The following is an 18,375-nucleotide window of genomic DNA, read 5'->3' as shown; positions in this document are numbered from 1 at the left end:
GAATTTCTAACTATAGTGTATATATGTATTTGTCTAAATAAATGTATTTCTTTAATTCAAACCACATGAGTCTGTCATTGTTCTGAGAATTGAGTTACCAGTTGTTAAATTTCGGACCATGCATAATTAGTAGGGGAATCCATTAACAACTAAGAAAGGGGGACCACGACTGCAAACTACTTGATACCTATATTGTTTTTCAGTAGTTTTAAATTGTGTGTCAGAATTCAGTTGCCGGCTGGCGCAGTCGACTTAAAAGAATAAATTTGTCGGCAACGGAATAGCTGAAAATAAGTAAGATAAGTAAATAATACAACTAATAATAACAGGGCTAGTACAAGAAATAACAATGGCGCAGCAGTCGACAAGATGTGCTTGAAAATTTAATGTGCACAATAAGTTGATCTCAATCTCAGAAACAGAACTCATTTAAGAATTGAAAGTATAGTAGTGAAATTTTGAGTTAAGAATAAAGTGTTAATCTAAGAGTGTAAGTATGTCCCTACCTACTACAACCGACATGAGCGACCCAGAGTTCTTTAAAATCATAAACCCCCAACAAATCTTCCCTCAGTTCTCTGGAGAAGAATCTGACGATGTGGAGGCATATTTTGACTATATAGAGGAGCTCAGAAAGATAGGGCGATGGAGTGACTTCCAGTTAATCATACTGCTTCACAGTAAACTGGTTGGAAGAGCAAAAAGCTTTCTCTACTCCTCACCCTTATTAAAGGAAACTCTGGAATATCAGAGGTTTAAACAGATCCTAACCTCCCAGTTTTTCAAAACAAAAAACATAGGGCCTAACCTATGGAAGCTCCAGAGTAAAACCCAAAAGGAAAAGGAAAGTGTCTCTGACTATCACAATAGGATGATCACATTTGCAAACACATTATGTGTCCCTGACGAAGAAAAATGACATCTGGAATGAACTGTATTCCAGATATTTAGAATTGGTTTGAGGCAGGAGCTAAAGGAGACTGCATCTGGGAAGACGATACAAAATTTAAAGGAATGCTATGATGCTGTGCTTGAAAGGGAACAGTTGTTGGGAGACATCTATCCCAGAACCTCTGTCAGTCACATTAATGTTAATAGAAAAAACAAGCATACTGACAAGAATCCAAACCCTGTGAGGGACGAAACAGAAGAAAAAGGGAAATAAAAAGGGGTATTAAAAGACTACAAAGAAAGCAACTCTGAGTCAATTTACAGTGTTGCAATAGGTGCTAGTAATTCTGACGAAGTGCGATCAATAGTCAGGCAAGAGGTACAGAAGATACAAAGACCACTCGTGGAACGTCTTGATGCCGTGATCAATCAGCTAACAACTGATCCAGCCAAAAATCAAATGCTCACCTCTTTGCAAGAAGAAAAGGTAAAGAAAATTGTCAGCGACGAGGTTGAAAGACTACAGCAACCCATGCTGGAGAAAATGGATCACATGATGAGGAAGCTGCAAGAATTGTCTACAAGTGTAGAACCCATGCTGGAGAAAATGGATCACATGATGAGGAAGCTGCAAGAATTGTCTACAAGTGTAGAACTGGACCCCTTTTGTCCTCAGAGAAAGTGTGTGAAAAAAACTACTGCCGAGAGTCTCCCAGGTGTTTCAACTGCAACAAGTTGGGGCATATTGCTCGAGATTGCTTTATAGCACAAAATGATCGTAGAACCAGATACCGACCAGAGGCAACATCGCTCACGTGTGCTAGATAATCCACTAAAAAGGGGGAACAGGGCAATAAAAATTTCCCCGGAATGGTGGTGAAAGGAAAAATCTTCAGGAGAAATCTTGAAGCACTAATTGACACTGGTTCCCAAGCCTCTATAATATCTGAAAAACACATCAATGAACTTGGGCGTGGTGTGGAGAATAGAATCAAACATCTGAAGAAATCAACTGGGATCTTAGGGATATCCCCCTTCCCAATACACGCTACTAAAGTGGTGAGACTGAAGGTGGGACTACCTGAGTTTGGACTCTATGCATGGCAAAACTTTTTGATTCTACCAAAGAGCTCCATCTCCCACATAGGGCTAATTTTAAGGGAGGATTTTCTGTGGAAGAATGGATTCTCCTGCAACTACCTCAAAGGGGAGATTAAGTTCCTTCGAACAAAGGATCCAAGCAATGCCAATCAGAGCCATAGAATGGAAAGGGGAAGGACACGCCTAAGCACGAGAATTCTCAGTGCACTGAAAATGGTCCAAATAGAAAAGACAAATTTAGGATCGAGGAAATACATGATCTTATCACGAGAAAAAAGCTGACTAATACCTGTAAAGGGGCAGAAAATGAAGACCAAACTAGTGATAGGTGCACAATTCCAAATAAACAATGTAGAGAGCAAGGCCACTCATATGTGTTGAGCAACTAATGGAATCAGATAAAAGAACCTATATTAAAATAAAAGGGAGGGGGATAAAATGTACAAAATTTTTCTGTAACTTCATTAAAGTAAAATTTTAGATAAGGGGGGGGGGGCTTTGTTGCGTCGGAAAAAGTGCTGATTCACTTTTAATGAGTCATCCTATTTCTGACCCAACATAAGGTAACGTTAAAAGTCATGGATATGGACATGCTTATGCCTCCAGAAGAAAATGTGCATTTTGGTAACTCAGAACTGTGTCTAACCATTTTTCTAGTAGATATTAAGTGAATTTTGAGAAACCCATAACTTAAATAGATAATGTTTGTGGATTATTTAACAAAGGAAAAATTTGTATAAATGCTGAAAGATGTATATAAGATGATATATGTATTGAGCCATGTCAAAAAACAGTTCGGAGTTGCGGTGACCAATCGGCCGCCGTTATGTGCATGAAGTAGTCACCAAGAGAGGGTGCTCACATTAGCTATATAGGTTTCGGCGCATAATTCAATCGCTCTCGTTTTTCTGTTCCTGGTTCCTGATCCAAGTGCTGGACAGCTGTAAAGCTTGCCGCCGCACCCAGCAACATTTTCCCGTTGCGTGCGTGCCGTGTCGACCGTAGCCACAACTGAGGAATGCGGCCAGAGTTCCAGAAAAGAGCCATTGGTTAGCCATGCCAACGTATAAATCAGTGAAGAGGTGAACCTCTTTCGAAAGAATGGAAGTGTGTCGCAGACGCCATAAGAAATATACGGTGAGGAAACCTGGAGGTCTAATTAAGGAAGTCCCAATAACTACCAGAAAAGCGAGAATGGTAAGGTGCAAGCTTTCGTATTAAAATTGAATAATAACCAAAGAGGGTATAAGAAACAGAACGTTAAGGAGCTCCATATAGTCAACTTCCATTTTGTATCTAAAGAACTGTTTTCTTTTTGGACATTTCTGTCTACGTCTAAAGAGCAAGTGACACCCTAAGCTTAAGCTGAACTGGGAACCAAGGTTTCGGACTGTTTATGTTGGAAGAAACATTTATATCATTGTGTTAAACTTAAATTTGAATATTAACTGAATTTTGGGGGGGGGGGATAAAGCCTGAGCATAAGAGAGAATATTGTCCCATGTGAAATTTGCAAGACGGAGTACGTCTGATATGCTCCATATTAGGATTGTAGAATATATCTATGTATATGTGTTATTCTTATATATGGGAACTGAGCAACTCTGTAAAAATTAACCGAACCTGAACGTAGTTACACAAAGAAGGGTATGAGATTGCTAGTATAAGATTTTAGAGTAAACCTTTTGGATATATTAACTTAAAAAAGGGGGAGGGTTCAGACTCTTTAGAATTGGAATTTCTAACTGTAGTGTATATATGTATTTGTCTAAATAAATGTATTTCTTTAATTCAAACCACATGAGTCTGTCATTGTTCTGAGAATTGAGTTACCAGTTGTTAAATTTCAGACCATGCATAATTAGTAGGGGAATCCATTAGCAACTAAGAAAGGGGGACACGACTGCAAACTACTTGATCCCTATATTGTTTTTCAGTAGTTTTAAATTGTGTGTCAGAATTCAGTTGCCGGCTGGCACAGTCGACTTAAAAGAATAAATTTGTCGGCAACAGAATAGCTGAGAATAAGTAAGAGAAGTAAATAAGATAACTAATAATAACAGGGCTAGTACGAAGACGTAACACCCTATATTAGATGTGCTCCAATTAAACTACTGGAATAAGTTGAAAAGCACAAAGATGAAGACTGATGAGCAATATTTTCTACTTCATTTATGCTTGTGATGGATGTTAAATTTAATATACTATTATTTTTAGTATGGTCTGAAAATAAAACTTGTCTATGTTTCATTTTCAAAGACATTACTTTGTGTATAAACATGCTATATGGAAAAGCCTTTAGAAAACGTGATGTGACTTCAGTGATGTGACTTATTTACATCCACTTAAAAATGCCTTGTAAAAGATACATAAAAAAGTTGTAAACGATGTGTTCAATTAGAGTATCAAAAAATAAGGTTCAATAAAGTACTGTTTTGTGCTTTGCCTGTTTTTTTTTAAGATTCTAATAAGAATATAAACCTATCATGACATTAAAAAATTGACACTATAGGTACCACTCTATACCTTTACAAAGTATACAAAAAGAATAATATGTAATTTTTGAAATAATTTTTAGTAGCAGAAAATATAATTTCATAAATTTCTGGGACATTTCAATCTGAATTTTTTCCCACTACTTTATAGAATATAATGCAAATGGAATGAACATATTCTTGAACAGGTGGTAAGAAAGCATAAAACCTATTATTTTATTTACTTACCACCAGATGCCACCATTTCCAACCTATGAACAAAAGAAGGGATCGGAGGAAATTTTCTGACTGGTGAAAGTAATAACCTGTGACACATTGGCAAATGCATCAGAACTAATGGCAGCTGTGAATGACCTCAAAATCACTTCTGCTCAATCAAGTGTGCAAAGCCCAGCCTGACCATATTTTCAGCAAGGAATAAGTATGATAACTCTGGCAATAACTGGAAGGAAAATGACAAACCAACCACAAACACATCAACACCCAACTCCTACATTACCTTGAAAGTATTCAACTAATAAACGACCACCAATAGCATTCAACAGGTGATCTGCTCACCGATGGATAAGTATTGAAAGTTTATTTTTCACTTGGTTAGAATATAATAAATTTAGTTTAATCCTTTATCCAAGTGTGAGCAAACAAAGTTTACGCCTGAAAGTATCGTCAGGACTGGGATAAGGTGGTACAACACTAGGACAACTCCTTGCAAAGGTGGAGCAAGCTAACAATCACTCCTATCTCAGTATCTCTCATAATGCAAAACACATCTCCTTGTGGATATGTCTAACGTTATGCATTAAGGGAAGGGGCCACTACCCAGATTAGTTTCGACCTTTATTGAGGGCTCTTCAGTGGGAGCCAGGCTCAAGTGGCGATACCAGCCAGAAGCATTAGCAAGGTCATCTCTACCTATAGGAGTTGCCAAATGGTGTGCCACCTTTTTAATAAATTACTCTGGATTTAGAGAAAGATGTTGAAAGTTTATTTTTTACTTGGTTAGAATATAATAAATTTAGTTTAATCCTTTATCCAAGTGTGAGCAAACAAAATTTGCACCTGAAAGTATCCTCAGGACTGGGGTAAGGTGGTACAACACCAGGCAACTCCTTGCAAAGGTGGAGCAAGCTAACATCACTCCTGTCTCAGTATCTCCCACTGAAAAGACCTCAATAAAGGTCGAAACTAGTCTGGGTAGTGGCCCTTCCCTTAATGCATAACATTAGACATATCTGCAAGGAGATGTGTTTTGCATTATGGGAGATACTCAGATAGGAGTGATGTTAGCTTGCTTTACCCCAGTCCTGAAGATACTTTCAGGTGCAAACTTTGTTTGCTCACACTTGGATAAAGGATTAAACTAAATATATTATTTATTATATGGATAAGTACCATGGAAAAGTTTGGAAAATCCCAAGTGTTGCACTCAATAACTCCTAAGTTATAGACAACGTCTGGCACCAGGGTCAATTAAGTAAACTCCCATCATTTGGTCTGTCCCATGACTTCTGCAATTGGGTTGCTGGTTTTCTGACTGGAAACACACTGTGTGATGCTGATGGATAGTTTTCAATCTTCTATGTAACTAATTCTGAGGTCCCACAAGATTATGTCCTCTCGCCCACACTCTTTCTTCTATATATCAATAACATACTCAAAGTTGACCAATCTGATACATATTTTGCTTTAATACAAGGGTTACTTAACCCTTGTATTAAACAAACCACCACAACTCACAAAACAACAACTGCTGCAAACTAAATTCTGATCTCTAAACCATTCTTTGATGGGCTCAGATAACCTTGTGAATTTAAATGCCTGTGCAATGCAGTTCTGCCTTATTTCCCACAAAAAGAACCATATTCTCCCAGCCTTACCTTTGTCAACAACTAAATCTCTAAGCAAGATGAGATTTCTCTCCTTGGAATTACCTTGACATCAAGATACCTCCTTGGCATAAACACATTACAATGACTGCCTCCTCAGCATCCAAAAAAACAGGATTCCTCTTTCACTGAAGGCATTACTTTACCTCTGAACAGCTATTAACCCTGTACAAATAACAAATTTGCCTATCTATCAAATATTGCTCACACATCTGGGGCATTGCCTCTCAAGAACTGCCTAAAAATATTTGACAAATCAGAAGAGAGCAATCACTTATTAATGACTCATTCTCTTATTAACTCACTCCACAACCACTCTCACATAGTCATTTAGTATCTACTGCATGGGTCTTCAACATTTCCATAGTAAATGTTCATCAGGGCTAGCATCAATAATTCCTCCTTTTCCCGACCAAATCCACTAAAACAATTGCAGCTGCCATCCAACATCCTTTCATAGTCCTACTTCATTTTGTTGCTGCAGTACTCTGGAACAGTCTCCACTCCCTTCTGTTTACTAAGGAATACAATGTACAGGCCTTCAGATCTAATGTGAATAAGCACCTCCTTTTGCAAAGCTCTTTCCTTACACAGTGCTAATGTACTACAGGTTGATCAATCAACTTTTCATATATGGGCCCAACATAAAAACTTACTTAGTTGTATCTTCACACTTTTTTCTCAATAAAATTACACTGTATTACCTTTTTTTAAAAACATTACTTTCACCATGCTTTTATAAAAGAGCAAGCAAGAGATGCAATGCTACTGTTAAAATCATCATTAATTACATGGACACCATTTCACCAGATATGATCACAAGCAGATGAGGTAGGGTGATCAGCTGTTTTGATTTACCCATATTCAGATTACCAGCTGTCCCCCAATAAATAAATAAATAAAAAAATAAGAGAAATGAATTTTGTTAACTGAGTTTTGTAATAAAGTTGTGAATAAAGTATTAACTTATTATGTGACACTTCCAAGGAGTCACAAGGATTCATCACAGAAGGGCATTCCACACAACAACCACATAAGCTACTTAATCTTCCCTCCTTGTACACGAAATGCTACCAACTACTACTAATAGTACTTTTTTTGGTCTTAAACTATATTCTCTGGCCAATTTACCTATACATGAGATGAAAAATCCAAATTTCTGAAAGAAAAATCCCTACTCCTTCCCCATATGAAACTGCTAACTCGCCTTCAATGGAAAAAGCGATATAAAGTTCCTCTTGTTACAAATCTGCTCTTAGTTATGTTTCAAGAATGAACAGATAGTTCTTATGAAAGAACGAATTCATTTCAGGTTCAACATTTTTGCAGACTAATCAAGTCAATCACTATCACAGTTTTACATTGCAAGATATTACTTAATGGAAATAACTAAAATTCAAAGTAAACAAGTTATGTCGAGTGAAGATGAAGACCCAGGCTATAGCATATCAACTCATGATATCAATTTAAAGTTGATATCAAGCATATCAACTTATCGTTATTGATAGCATTATTAAATTAATAAGAAAATAAGTGAGGGTAGCAATAAAAATAATTAAAAAAATAAACTAGTGAGGGTAGTAAGATATGGTGATCTAAAGCAGCAACTGTATTCAGTGAATCGGCTGCAAACAGCATCTGTACTCCATGTTAGGAGTGGCTGAATTCATGTCAAGGAGTGGTGGTTGACACTTGATGAAACAGCCATTGAAATTGAATGAATTCAAACCAACCTAAAGAAGCATGCCAGCTTGACCATTGCCTGGTCAAACAAGGGTCGTGCCCACTATTAGGGAACCAAAAGGGTGAAGGTGAAAAATATGTTATTGAAACAAAACATCACCTAGTAGACAGGGAAAACATGACAAGCATAGGAACAAGGAGCATAAGAACCCTTCACTTGGAAGGAGCATTGGAAATACTACTGCATGAATTAGACAACTACAGATGGGAAGTGATTGGACTCTACGAAACCAGATGGACTGGAAAAGGAGAATTTCACCATGGACAATACAAAATTTTAACTTCAGGCAGGGAGGACAACAAACACCAAGAGGAAGTAGCACTTATATTAAAGCTAACGGCTCAAAACTTTCTATAGTCTTACAATCCTATCTCACCCAATAATTAAAGCAAGATTTAAAATCAATTGGATGACTGACTATTATTCGAGTATACTCACCAACTTCATCATCATCAAAGTCATTGATGAGTTCTATACAGATTTGCAAAAAGCAATACAGCAGACATCAAGTCAAGATGACCTAATTGTAACGGGGGACTTAAATCCGGCCTTCTTCCAGATTTTACACTTAATCTCTTCATTCATCCATTTCACTCCTACCTTGTTTAGCCTTTTTACAATTTGAATATGCTCACACATTGCTGCTGTTAAACAGCTCTTGATCAATGCCCACACAATATTTATATCCTTACCACTCAACTCCTCTTTCCATGCTATTGCACCCAGTTATCTCCTGAGCTTTCCGTAATCATCAGCCTTATAGTTTCACATATATCCCTTCTTAATAGAAGTTCTCATGTGACTGGCTGCCACCAAGGTGATCACTTCATGGTCACTCTCTCCAACCATGGGAAGAGTGGACACTCCATTCACAATCATATCCTCCGATAATATAACAAGATCTAAGATTCTTATACTTGTGTTCCCTCCATTATGTACAAGCTAAGATTGTTGTCCCTTAAGAACTCGAGAAATTCATTCTCCTTATTCCCTGATGTTATCTCTTCATTCCAATCAATACTGCTGTAGTCGAAAACATTCATAATGATCATCACCCTCTACATGCTTACTTAGCCAAGTTACCTAGACATTTCTTTGTCTCCACATTCTGTGACCAGTAGCAACACCTCACCATATATCTCATTCTATCACCCCCCCCCCACTTCACACTATATCGATTCAAAACCATATCTCAACCTTGCATGAAAATAATTCCTTTTCTATCATCACTAGCACTCCTCCTCCCTTCTTGATTTTCCAATCTTCACAAAAAATGTCATATTCCTTCATTTTTATTCCCATTAAGATATTATTCTCATCCAACCATGTTTCACTTATTCCAACTATTTTCAGGCACATAAACTCAATAAATGCAACAATTTAATCTCCATTATTTCTGACACTCCTAGCATTCATAAATAAACATAAATCATTTCTTGGTCAACAATGAGTTCTACTCATGTTGTTCCCCATCTGACTACTCCTCACCTGCTCCTGACTGTTCATCTTTGGCTCCACACAGTCTCCCAGACTAAACCCCATGTATTCCTGACCATTCACATACGTGTATTCATTAATCCTTTCAGAATCTAACTCTCCTTATGCCATTTCCCCCTGACCTCCCTGGCCCTATTCAACTTGCTTTCCTATTTTCACATTCTCTTCTCCATTCACAACCACTTCAGTCTCACCTAGTCCACTCTCCTGCTCATTCACATAATCTTTGACTTCCACTGATAACCTGTTTGCATCACTCATCACCCTTCCTTCCAACAGCAACCTCCCAAAATGACTCACTCCAAAACCATTCGGATGCAGTCCATCACACTTATACAGTTCCATTTGTCCCTCAACAACCCCACACATTCATAAACTGTACTCTGTTCTCTTCACACATTTCGACTAACATTCTATTCAATATCTTTCTTTTCCACCATAACTCATTCGTACCTGGACAACACACAAACTGTCGTCTTTCACTCTCTTCAATAATCTGCTGATGATCAAATCTGACATTCTTCCTACACCCAAACAAATCATTCATTACACTAGTTCTCTCACATGCTTACTTCTCATATCTAGTGCCTTATCACCCGTTTATTCCCCCTCCTGGAAAACATACCTTATGCACCCTGTCATCAACCACACCTTTAATGATAGAAAATATAGTGCCATTCCTGAGTCATTTGCTTCTTCTCACTCTCACCATTATCTTTCTTTTTATTCTGCTGCACTTTCCATTCGTATCCACCATACATCTAATTTCACTCTACATACATCTCATTTCATCGTAATCAATTCATTCTTGAATAACGCCATCAGTAAACATCATCATCATTCAAGGTGATTGGATTCTCCCCATTTACGTGAATACATCCAAGAGCATGAGGATGCAATAATTGGTTACTAGTCAGAAATTATAGTTGTTGAATTATGTACACAAACAAGTCATTCTGAATTACAGCTCAAGCAACTAGATACTAAGTCAGTTAATTGCATGTATCCTTCTAACAGAATTAGTGCATTCTTTAGATGAAAAACAGTACCAGATTCATATGAGACCAGGGCTCATCTTCCTGAAATAGTGACCAGATTATCCAAGGACCAATGCTGGATATGTTCCATTGGTTACATGACTTTTGTTTCTTGCTTTGCAGGTTTTGCCTTCCCTCCAAGGACCAATGCTGGACACGTTCCACTGGTTGCATAACTTTTGTTTCCTGCTTTGCAGGTTTGCCTTCCCTCCAGGCGTATATTCTAAAATTGCTGTATTTCTTCTTATCCCAACAGAAACATAATCATACCTTTTCAATAAAATATTCTGCTTTTATTCTTGTTATTATTACTCATTAATAATATTGTTACTGCTAAACTATCAAGAAATTTTTATTTAAATTCTCGATAATGGACGCAAAAGTAAATACCCCCCAAAAAATGTATTTATATTATTTATGCAATAGATATTTATTAAAAGCAACTTTTATTTAAATTTTTAATAATATATGCAAAAGTAAATATCGCACGAAGCATATTTATCTTATACAATGAATATCTATTAAAACTCTTCAAATAAACAATTTAAACATATTTTTCGGAAGAATGAATTATTTTCAATAATTCATCATCCTGATATTTCACTCATAAAATCTTCACAGGAATCAACCATATTATATTTCACAATAATAATGGCCTTTATTGTCTCAAATTTTAATTGTGTTTTTTTTCTCTGCAGTCCATAATTTATTCACAACTGAAAATACTCTGTCTGTAACAGCATTTGTCCCAGGTAAGCAAAGGGCAAATTCCACTGTTTTTTTTATATTACCATAAGGCACTTTTTGTTTCTCAAAAAATGCAAATATCTCAACCCATCTATCTCCTGTAGGAGTTTTTTTTCTCCTTCCATTCTTCAATTTTTGAAGCAATTATATACTTCTTTAAACAAGAAACCTCATCAAAAAGGTTATTTTCATATATTCCATGATTTTTTTCCAAAATTAGAATCTATATACTCCAATGATGCCTCAAAATCATGCCATGATATCCTACTTTTTAAGGTTCACCCATTTAAATGTCTTAATTTCCAGGAACTGGGATGACCACATGTCCAAATATTCCAAACAGTTACTATAAAAAGTTTCAACATGAGAAATAAATTTTTTTTATGCTTCCCTCATTTTCTAAAATTCTTAAATCTCTTCTTATGCCAATAGGAACGTAGTTTGATTTGAGACATTCTCTGTATTTTGCTCTTAGCATATCAAGTTCCTCTGAGACTTCTGTTATTGTACAATCATTTCCTTCAATGTTTCTGACTACTGCCTCAAATAGTGATTCCTGACTATGAAGAAATGTTACACACAACTGAGAGGTATTATCATTGAAAAAGAGTTCAATTATTCTTGGACACTTATAAGAAATATGACTTCAATGGACTATATAATTTCAGAATCCTCTCAATTACAGGCATTAAAACTAGCCATCTAGTTTTACTGTAGCCTAGTATTTTGTGATATTCAACTTCTGCTTCTTCACAGAGTTCTTTCAAAGATTCTACTCTGACAGCGTAAATGTAAAAATGGCTATAAATTTTTGCTACAATAGACTCCATGTCTAATGCTAAAAGATCAGCAGCAGTTTGAATGGCATTGTGAACTATATGAGCTGCACAACCTACTCCAATAATATTTTGCTCTAAACTTCTGTTCAGTATAGTGAGGACATTGTTAATACCCTTTCTAGCTACACCACCAAGATTGGTATTTGCATGATCAGCACAATATGCAACAACCTTCTTAAATAAATTGTTTTTTTTTCAAGAACAATTAAGATAGAATTGCTGATAAGCTCTACAGTTTCCACAGGTAACTCTTGTAGAAAGGCTTATATGTTGGTTAAACATGATAACTAAATACTTAAGGAATTGTATTAAATCAACATCAATATATACTTTCCGATATTTTGGCAACGTCACGTTGCCATCTTCATGGGAACTTAAGATAAAGACACGTGCATGCAAGTACTACATAACAGCAAATGAGAAACGAAGTGAGGAAGCTACCATTTTCCTAAAGTCCTGATGGTGCCCCCTGGTGGGCTATATTAGGTGTTCTTGGCCTTTGGGCTGAAGTTCTTCTGATATATGTTTCCCAAACTTGTGACAGTCTCATGCATCCAAATTTGTTGAGGTTTGGCATGTTCCTAAGGGCTGAGGCTGATTCCATGAATAGTCTTTCATATTTGAACTTGCTGCAGTGTATTACTGTGGCTATTTTCCACCTTATTTGTGGCGAGTATCCAGAACATGGTCTGCAAGCCCTGAGTGGCTGTACTGGTGAAATCGGATATAGTCCTTGTGTTCTGAGATTCTGATATATGCTATCCTGCCTGTTTGGCCAAAGTAGGACAATTTACAGCTGCAAGGGACCTGGTATACACCAGGTAGGTCTAGGGGAAGTGGCTGGTCTTTAGTGGAGTGGATAAGGGATGCCAATTTTCTATATGGTCTGTAACAAGAGGTCATGTCATGTTTTTTTAGGATTTTGTTCATTTTTCCAAGCTGCCTCGGATGTAGGGAATGGTGATGGATTTAGATAATATTTTTTGTGAAGGGAGAGGTGGGTTGTGTGTGGATAACTGGTTTTAGTATTTTTTTGGTTTGGGAGGGGGGGGTAGCCATTGGCTGAGAAAGTGTTAAGGATGTGATTTAGTTCAGTAGTTAGGGCTTGGTCATTTGAACAGATTAGTTTTGCCCTGTTGAATAGTATCTTAATAATTCCATATTGTTATGATGGGGGGGGGAGATTGTTGGTGAATGTATCTGCCTGTATGGGTGGGTTTTCTATTAACTGAGAAAACCAAGTTTCCATCAGGTTGGCAGGTGATTAGTGTGCCTAGGAAAGGGTGGCTGTTGTTTTCTCTTTCTCCAGGGTGAACTTGATTCTGGGGTATTGGTTGTTGAAGTGTGTTAAGAAGGAGAGGAGTGTGTCAGAGCCATGTGGCCAAATAGTGAACACATCATCAACATAGCGAAGCTATATGGTTCGTTTTTGTGGGACAGAGTTTAAGGCTTTCTCTTCAAAAGTCTCCATAAAGAAGTTGGCCAAGGGTGGGGAAAGTGGTGAACCCATGGCTGTCCCCTCTGTTTGTAGAATATTTCCTGCCATATCAGAAAATATTGGAAAGTATATATTAAAGTTGATATAATTTATATTTCTAGTGTACGCTGTCAATTCCTTAAGTATGTAGTTTCCCCAGGTAGACACACAAAATCAATAATCTTATTCTTCACACCACTTTTTGAATCAAAATAATGAATGATAGTAGAAAAAAGTTTTACATTTTTATGGTTTGATGCATCAGAAAAAAACAGATATAAAGTTTATATTTTGTAATTCCTTACCAAGCTCTTTCAATGCATGTGGTGCTAATACATTCTTGATGATAGCTTCTGCTTTTGTCCTTGCACATGGGAATTTGCTGTCGAATAATTTGTGGATCAGTTTGGTTGTACAGTCCATGGATCTAAAAGTTTGATTGTGATATATGGTATGGAAAGAAAACACAGCCTCTGCAATTGCTAATTCTCTTTCTTTCATCCCAAATTCAGTTTGATGGAAAAAATTGGTCATCTTTACAAATGAAGAAACTGCCTGTAGAGCTTTCTTATGCTTATCAGAAGCTAAATGCCTTGTGATATCGCGCTTTCTTTCCTTCAGAGGTCATAGAAAATTTTCCCAAACAGATTGTACATGAAACATATCCCTCCTGTTCATACTCCTTAATAAATGAATACTCTTTTTTTCAAATTATCTGTTAGTTTGAAATCCCTTCGTTTTCTTTTTACTGACATGGTTTAAACCTGATTATTAAAAAATAATTAAATATTTTAAAATAATTATAAACTTTCCAATTTTTAAACACATAAAAAAAAAGATATAGCAAAGTATCACTTCTGCGAATACCTGGGATCAATGATATCAAAAACAACAATTGTAATACTATGTCTACAGGTAAAACTTTGATTTTGAAACATGCAACAAAATATCATTCTTTAAATTACCATTACTATAACCATGATCAATATATCATTTCGTGGTTTCCTTTGCTCCACAATCAATTTTGTAACGACATGAGTGAAGTACTGAAAGACCTCAAACTAACAATAACTTAAATTACCTTTATTATTAAAAAAAGGGAGAATACAGCTTTGGCTGTCATGCGTAATTGTTTATTTCATGAATGAAATTTAAAAGCAAAAGATATCATATCTAAACTTTGTTTTATGATAATAATAACAATCATAACGTTTATTACGGGCATTATCCCAGTTACCATTTGTTACAGATGGTTGTGAATTGCATAGTAAAAATAGGTAATAGTTTTACAAAACAGAATACAAATTACATGCATTAAACATACACTATGTAAATTATAGTAGTAAAAACAAAACATAAAACGTTGGTATTACATAAATTTAGATTACATTGATTGGCGATGATAATTTTGTCAAACTTTAAAAGTTTGGCATATAATCAAAAAATAATTTGACATGAAAAAGTTCCTCAGAATAAACAACTAATGTATGTTCATAGTTTATTCTTTCTGTTAAGGTAAATAAAATATTTCAAATGCCGTACGTTTTGCTGTACAGGACCAGTAAATGCTGTGTAATACAGAATAATGTTGTATATCTGGTCACATAATGTACTATGTCAGTTAATTGCATGTATTCTTCTAACAGAATTAGTGCATTCTTTAGATGAAAAACAGTACCAGATTCATATGAGACCAGGGCTCATCTTCCTGAAAAGGCCCTCGTAATAGTTCTCCACATCATAGATGAGTTTCAAACATACACATTTTAGAGAATGTTTGAACTGGCTGGCCAAGTGGTTAGCATATCCACTCTCCAGCCAAAAAAAAGGCTGCAGGTTCGAATCCCGCCGTGGGCATGGCTGTTTGTGATTATAGAAATACTAGTGGTGGTGGGCGGTAGATGGCATTAGTGTTGTTGTGGTTAGTTGTAGTTGGTGGAATGAGGGGCTGAGACAGAGTTGTAAAGTACGTCCTTGGACTCCCTGGAGGTGTCAAATAATAATATATATATGTTACCTACATATGTTTTGGTGTGATGGATTACCTACTCCAGTCAGTAGCCCAAAATGTATTTATTTAATGATTAAACTTCAGTGTATTCACTAACGGAACAAATAAAAAAATGCGTATATTCACTAATGAGAACAAATAAAAAATGCGTTTATATATATATATATATATATATATATTTTGAAGACTTCTGCAGGTGCACAACTAGTTTTCATCTTCTAAGAAGACGAAAACCAGTTGTGCAGTTTACTTAAAATAAAACTGTTTCTATTTTTTATCTCTCGGCTTAGAATCATTAATCCGCTTCAAAAATATCTCTTAGCTGAGAAAATCAATTATATCATATATATGTGTGTGTGTGTGTGTATGTATGTGTGTATATATATATATATATATATATATATATATATATATATATATATATATATATATATATAAACGCCCGCACACACTAACCTGGCAGTTAACACAAACATATATACTAACCTGGGAGTTAACACAAACATCGGTAAAGCCATATTCAATTTTGCTTATACTTCCCTTTATATTAAAGAATTGCTTTCATTTAAGATAATATTCAAAATTTCTCTTTCATCACTAAGCGAGTTAATTTCACACAACACCCATATTCTATGTAAATGAGATAACACTACGATTGGTTATTAAAATACTCTCACCGCTATCTCTGCAAGAACCCATCCTCTCAGTAAATAAACATTGAAAATTTTGTCATTTCCAAACAACAAGCCATCTAGCGGATGTTTTTAAGATAAAAAATAATCTAAACTACAGTTAAAAATAATCATTTACAGACAAATGTGCAAAGTGTGAAGATATCGATCGGCCACTTATATGCTGATGAGGAACACCATATAAGCCTCCCGCAATGTGGTTTATTTTCATAAACGGAGCTGTGGCAACACAGCGATTTGTGGCGGGTAGAAATAGCCGCCACAAATGCACAGCTTACTAGTTCAGAGCCTGTGTAGCTTAGTAGAAGTGGCGTTTGCACTCTACAGCGCTTGACCGCACGAAGAAAGGGTTTGATGGTTCAAATCTAGTCGCCGACTAGAGGAAATTTTTCTAAGCCTTTTTTCGACCGGTTCCCGAGTTAGTCGATCTCTGGCACGGGCAAGCGGGTTTTCCCTCCCGGAAACTCGGGTTTTTCGTCCCGTAAACTCAAGAAAATCGACCGCAGAACCCACATTATTTTCAGACATTAAATATATTGTGTTAAGGTTAGGGACCACGAGATGGCGGCACATTTGAGCCGTCTCTCTTCACTGTGTACCGCTTAATTAGTGATAGCCTTTGGCCATCTATCTCCGATTGGTACCAGTGGAGATTGAACTGCCCACTCAGTCTCCAAAAGTTAGATAGGGCTAAAGGGCCTCGCCTACTCCCGTATACGGGAATAAAAAGGCGTTAGCTGATTTTTTTTTTCTGACTAGTTCAAGGAAATACCAGACGACTCCTTGATGAACATTTGGACTCCTTTGAGATGTCAGGTAACCTGTAGGCGGAACGAGAGTTTCATCTTCTGATGAAACACCGCTCCCTGATCGGGGGGGGTGAAAGTGGTTTTTGCCATGGTTGGTTCCCAAAGTAGGATTTCTGGTATCTTGCACTTCTCCTAGGCATAATGATCAGATTGTAGACATCCCAAACTTCTTCCATTCGAGCAAGGCCTACAGGTGCACAGGCGCACAGTCCTGCATTCGAGCGTAGAGGAATATTATTATTATTATTATTATTATTATTATTCCTGAATATAATGTGCAAACGTTTCACTGCACTCGGTAGGAAGGAGGAATGAAAGTGGCTTTTGATATGTTTGATTCCCAAATTAGGATGATAAATTTATAAATAAATTTATTACAAATAAATAAATTCTAGTCACCGACTAGAGGAACTTCATCTAAGTTTTTGGGCAGGTTCCCGACTTAGTCGAGCACTTGCAAGGAAGACAGTTTTTTTGTGCCATAAACTCGGTTTTTGTCCTGTAAACTCAACAAAACGACTATAGAAACAACACTACTTCTGGCAAGAAAATTATAGCACTGCAGACAAAGAGATGGTGACACTTGTGAGCCGTCCCTTTACCGAATGCGGATTGTAATAGTGATAATCTTGGTCCAGTTATCTCTGATTGGCAACTGGTGAATATTAAACTTCCCCCTTAGTCTGCAAATGTTAGATATTACTAAATGGCCTTGCCTACTCCTTATAGGGTACAGAAATGCATTAGTGGATTTATTATTTTATTTTTCATTATATATATATATATATATATATATATATATATATATATATATATATAATTTCAATTGATTGCTTAATATCTATCAATGTAGACGGAGTTATCCTTTCGCAGTCGATAGTGCAAATAATATCACGAGCTTTCAGTTTAATAGTTCGTCTTCATGCCTTATCTCTTCTTATGGTAGTGTATGGAAAATGGTTATGAAACAGCTGAAAACTATACAGAAATAATTAATATACTTTATGTGACTTCTGTAGGTCTTTACTATTATGTCTTCCACTTACGTATCGATTTTAAATCAATTTAAAGAAAAATTGTTCTGAGTTCAGTTCTAATTGTCAACCAGAGATATTAATCTTCTACGTCCTCATATTATTTAATTTCTGA

The 18,375-nt window shown here is 36.3% G+C and overlaps 1 protein-coding gene across 1 annotated transcript in view; it reads right to left on the bottom strand.

Moving 5' to 3' along the window:
• The window catches only part of Vlet (COMM domain containing 10 protein valette), an 88,917-nt gene extending 72,479 nt beyond the window's left edge, over positions 1 to 16,438 (bottom strand). Inside the window, exon 1 of the mRNA XM_090401690.1 lies at positions 16,212 to 16,438. Within this exon, the coding sequence (XP_090257816.1) occupies positions 16,212 to 16,243 (32 nt within the window). The 5' untranslated portion in view covers positions 16,244 to 16,438. The remainder of the gene's footprint in view (positions 1 to 16,211) is intronic.
• Between the last annotated feature and the right edge of the window lie 1,937 nt (positions 16,439 to 18,375).

Source organism: Typopeltis vanoorti, chromosome 12 (genome assembly GCF_054136105.1).
Source record: "Typopeltis vanoorti isolate ZY-2024b chromosome 12, IOZ_Tvanoo_1.0, whole genome shotgun sequence".
NCBI lineage: Eukaryota > Metazoa > Arthropoda > Arachnida > Uropygi > Thelyphonidae > Typopeltis > Typopeltis vanoorti.
The sequence above is the reverse complement of the archived record's forward strand: the minus strand, read 5'-3'. Positions and strand labels throughout refer to the sequence as shown.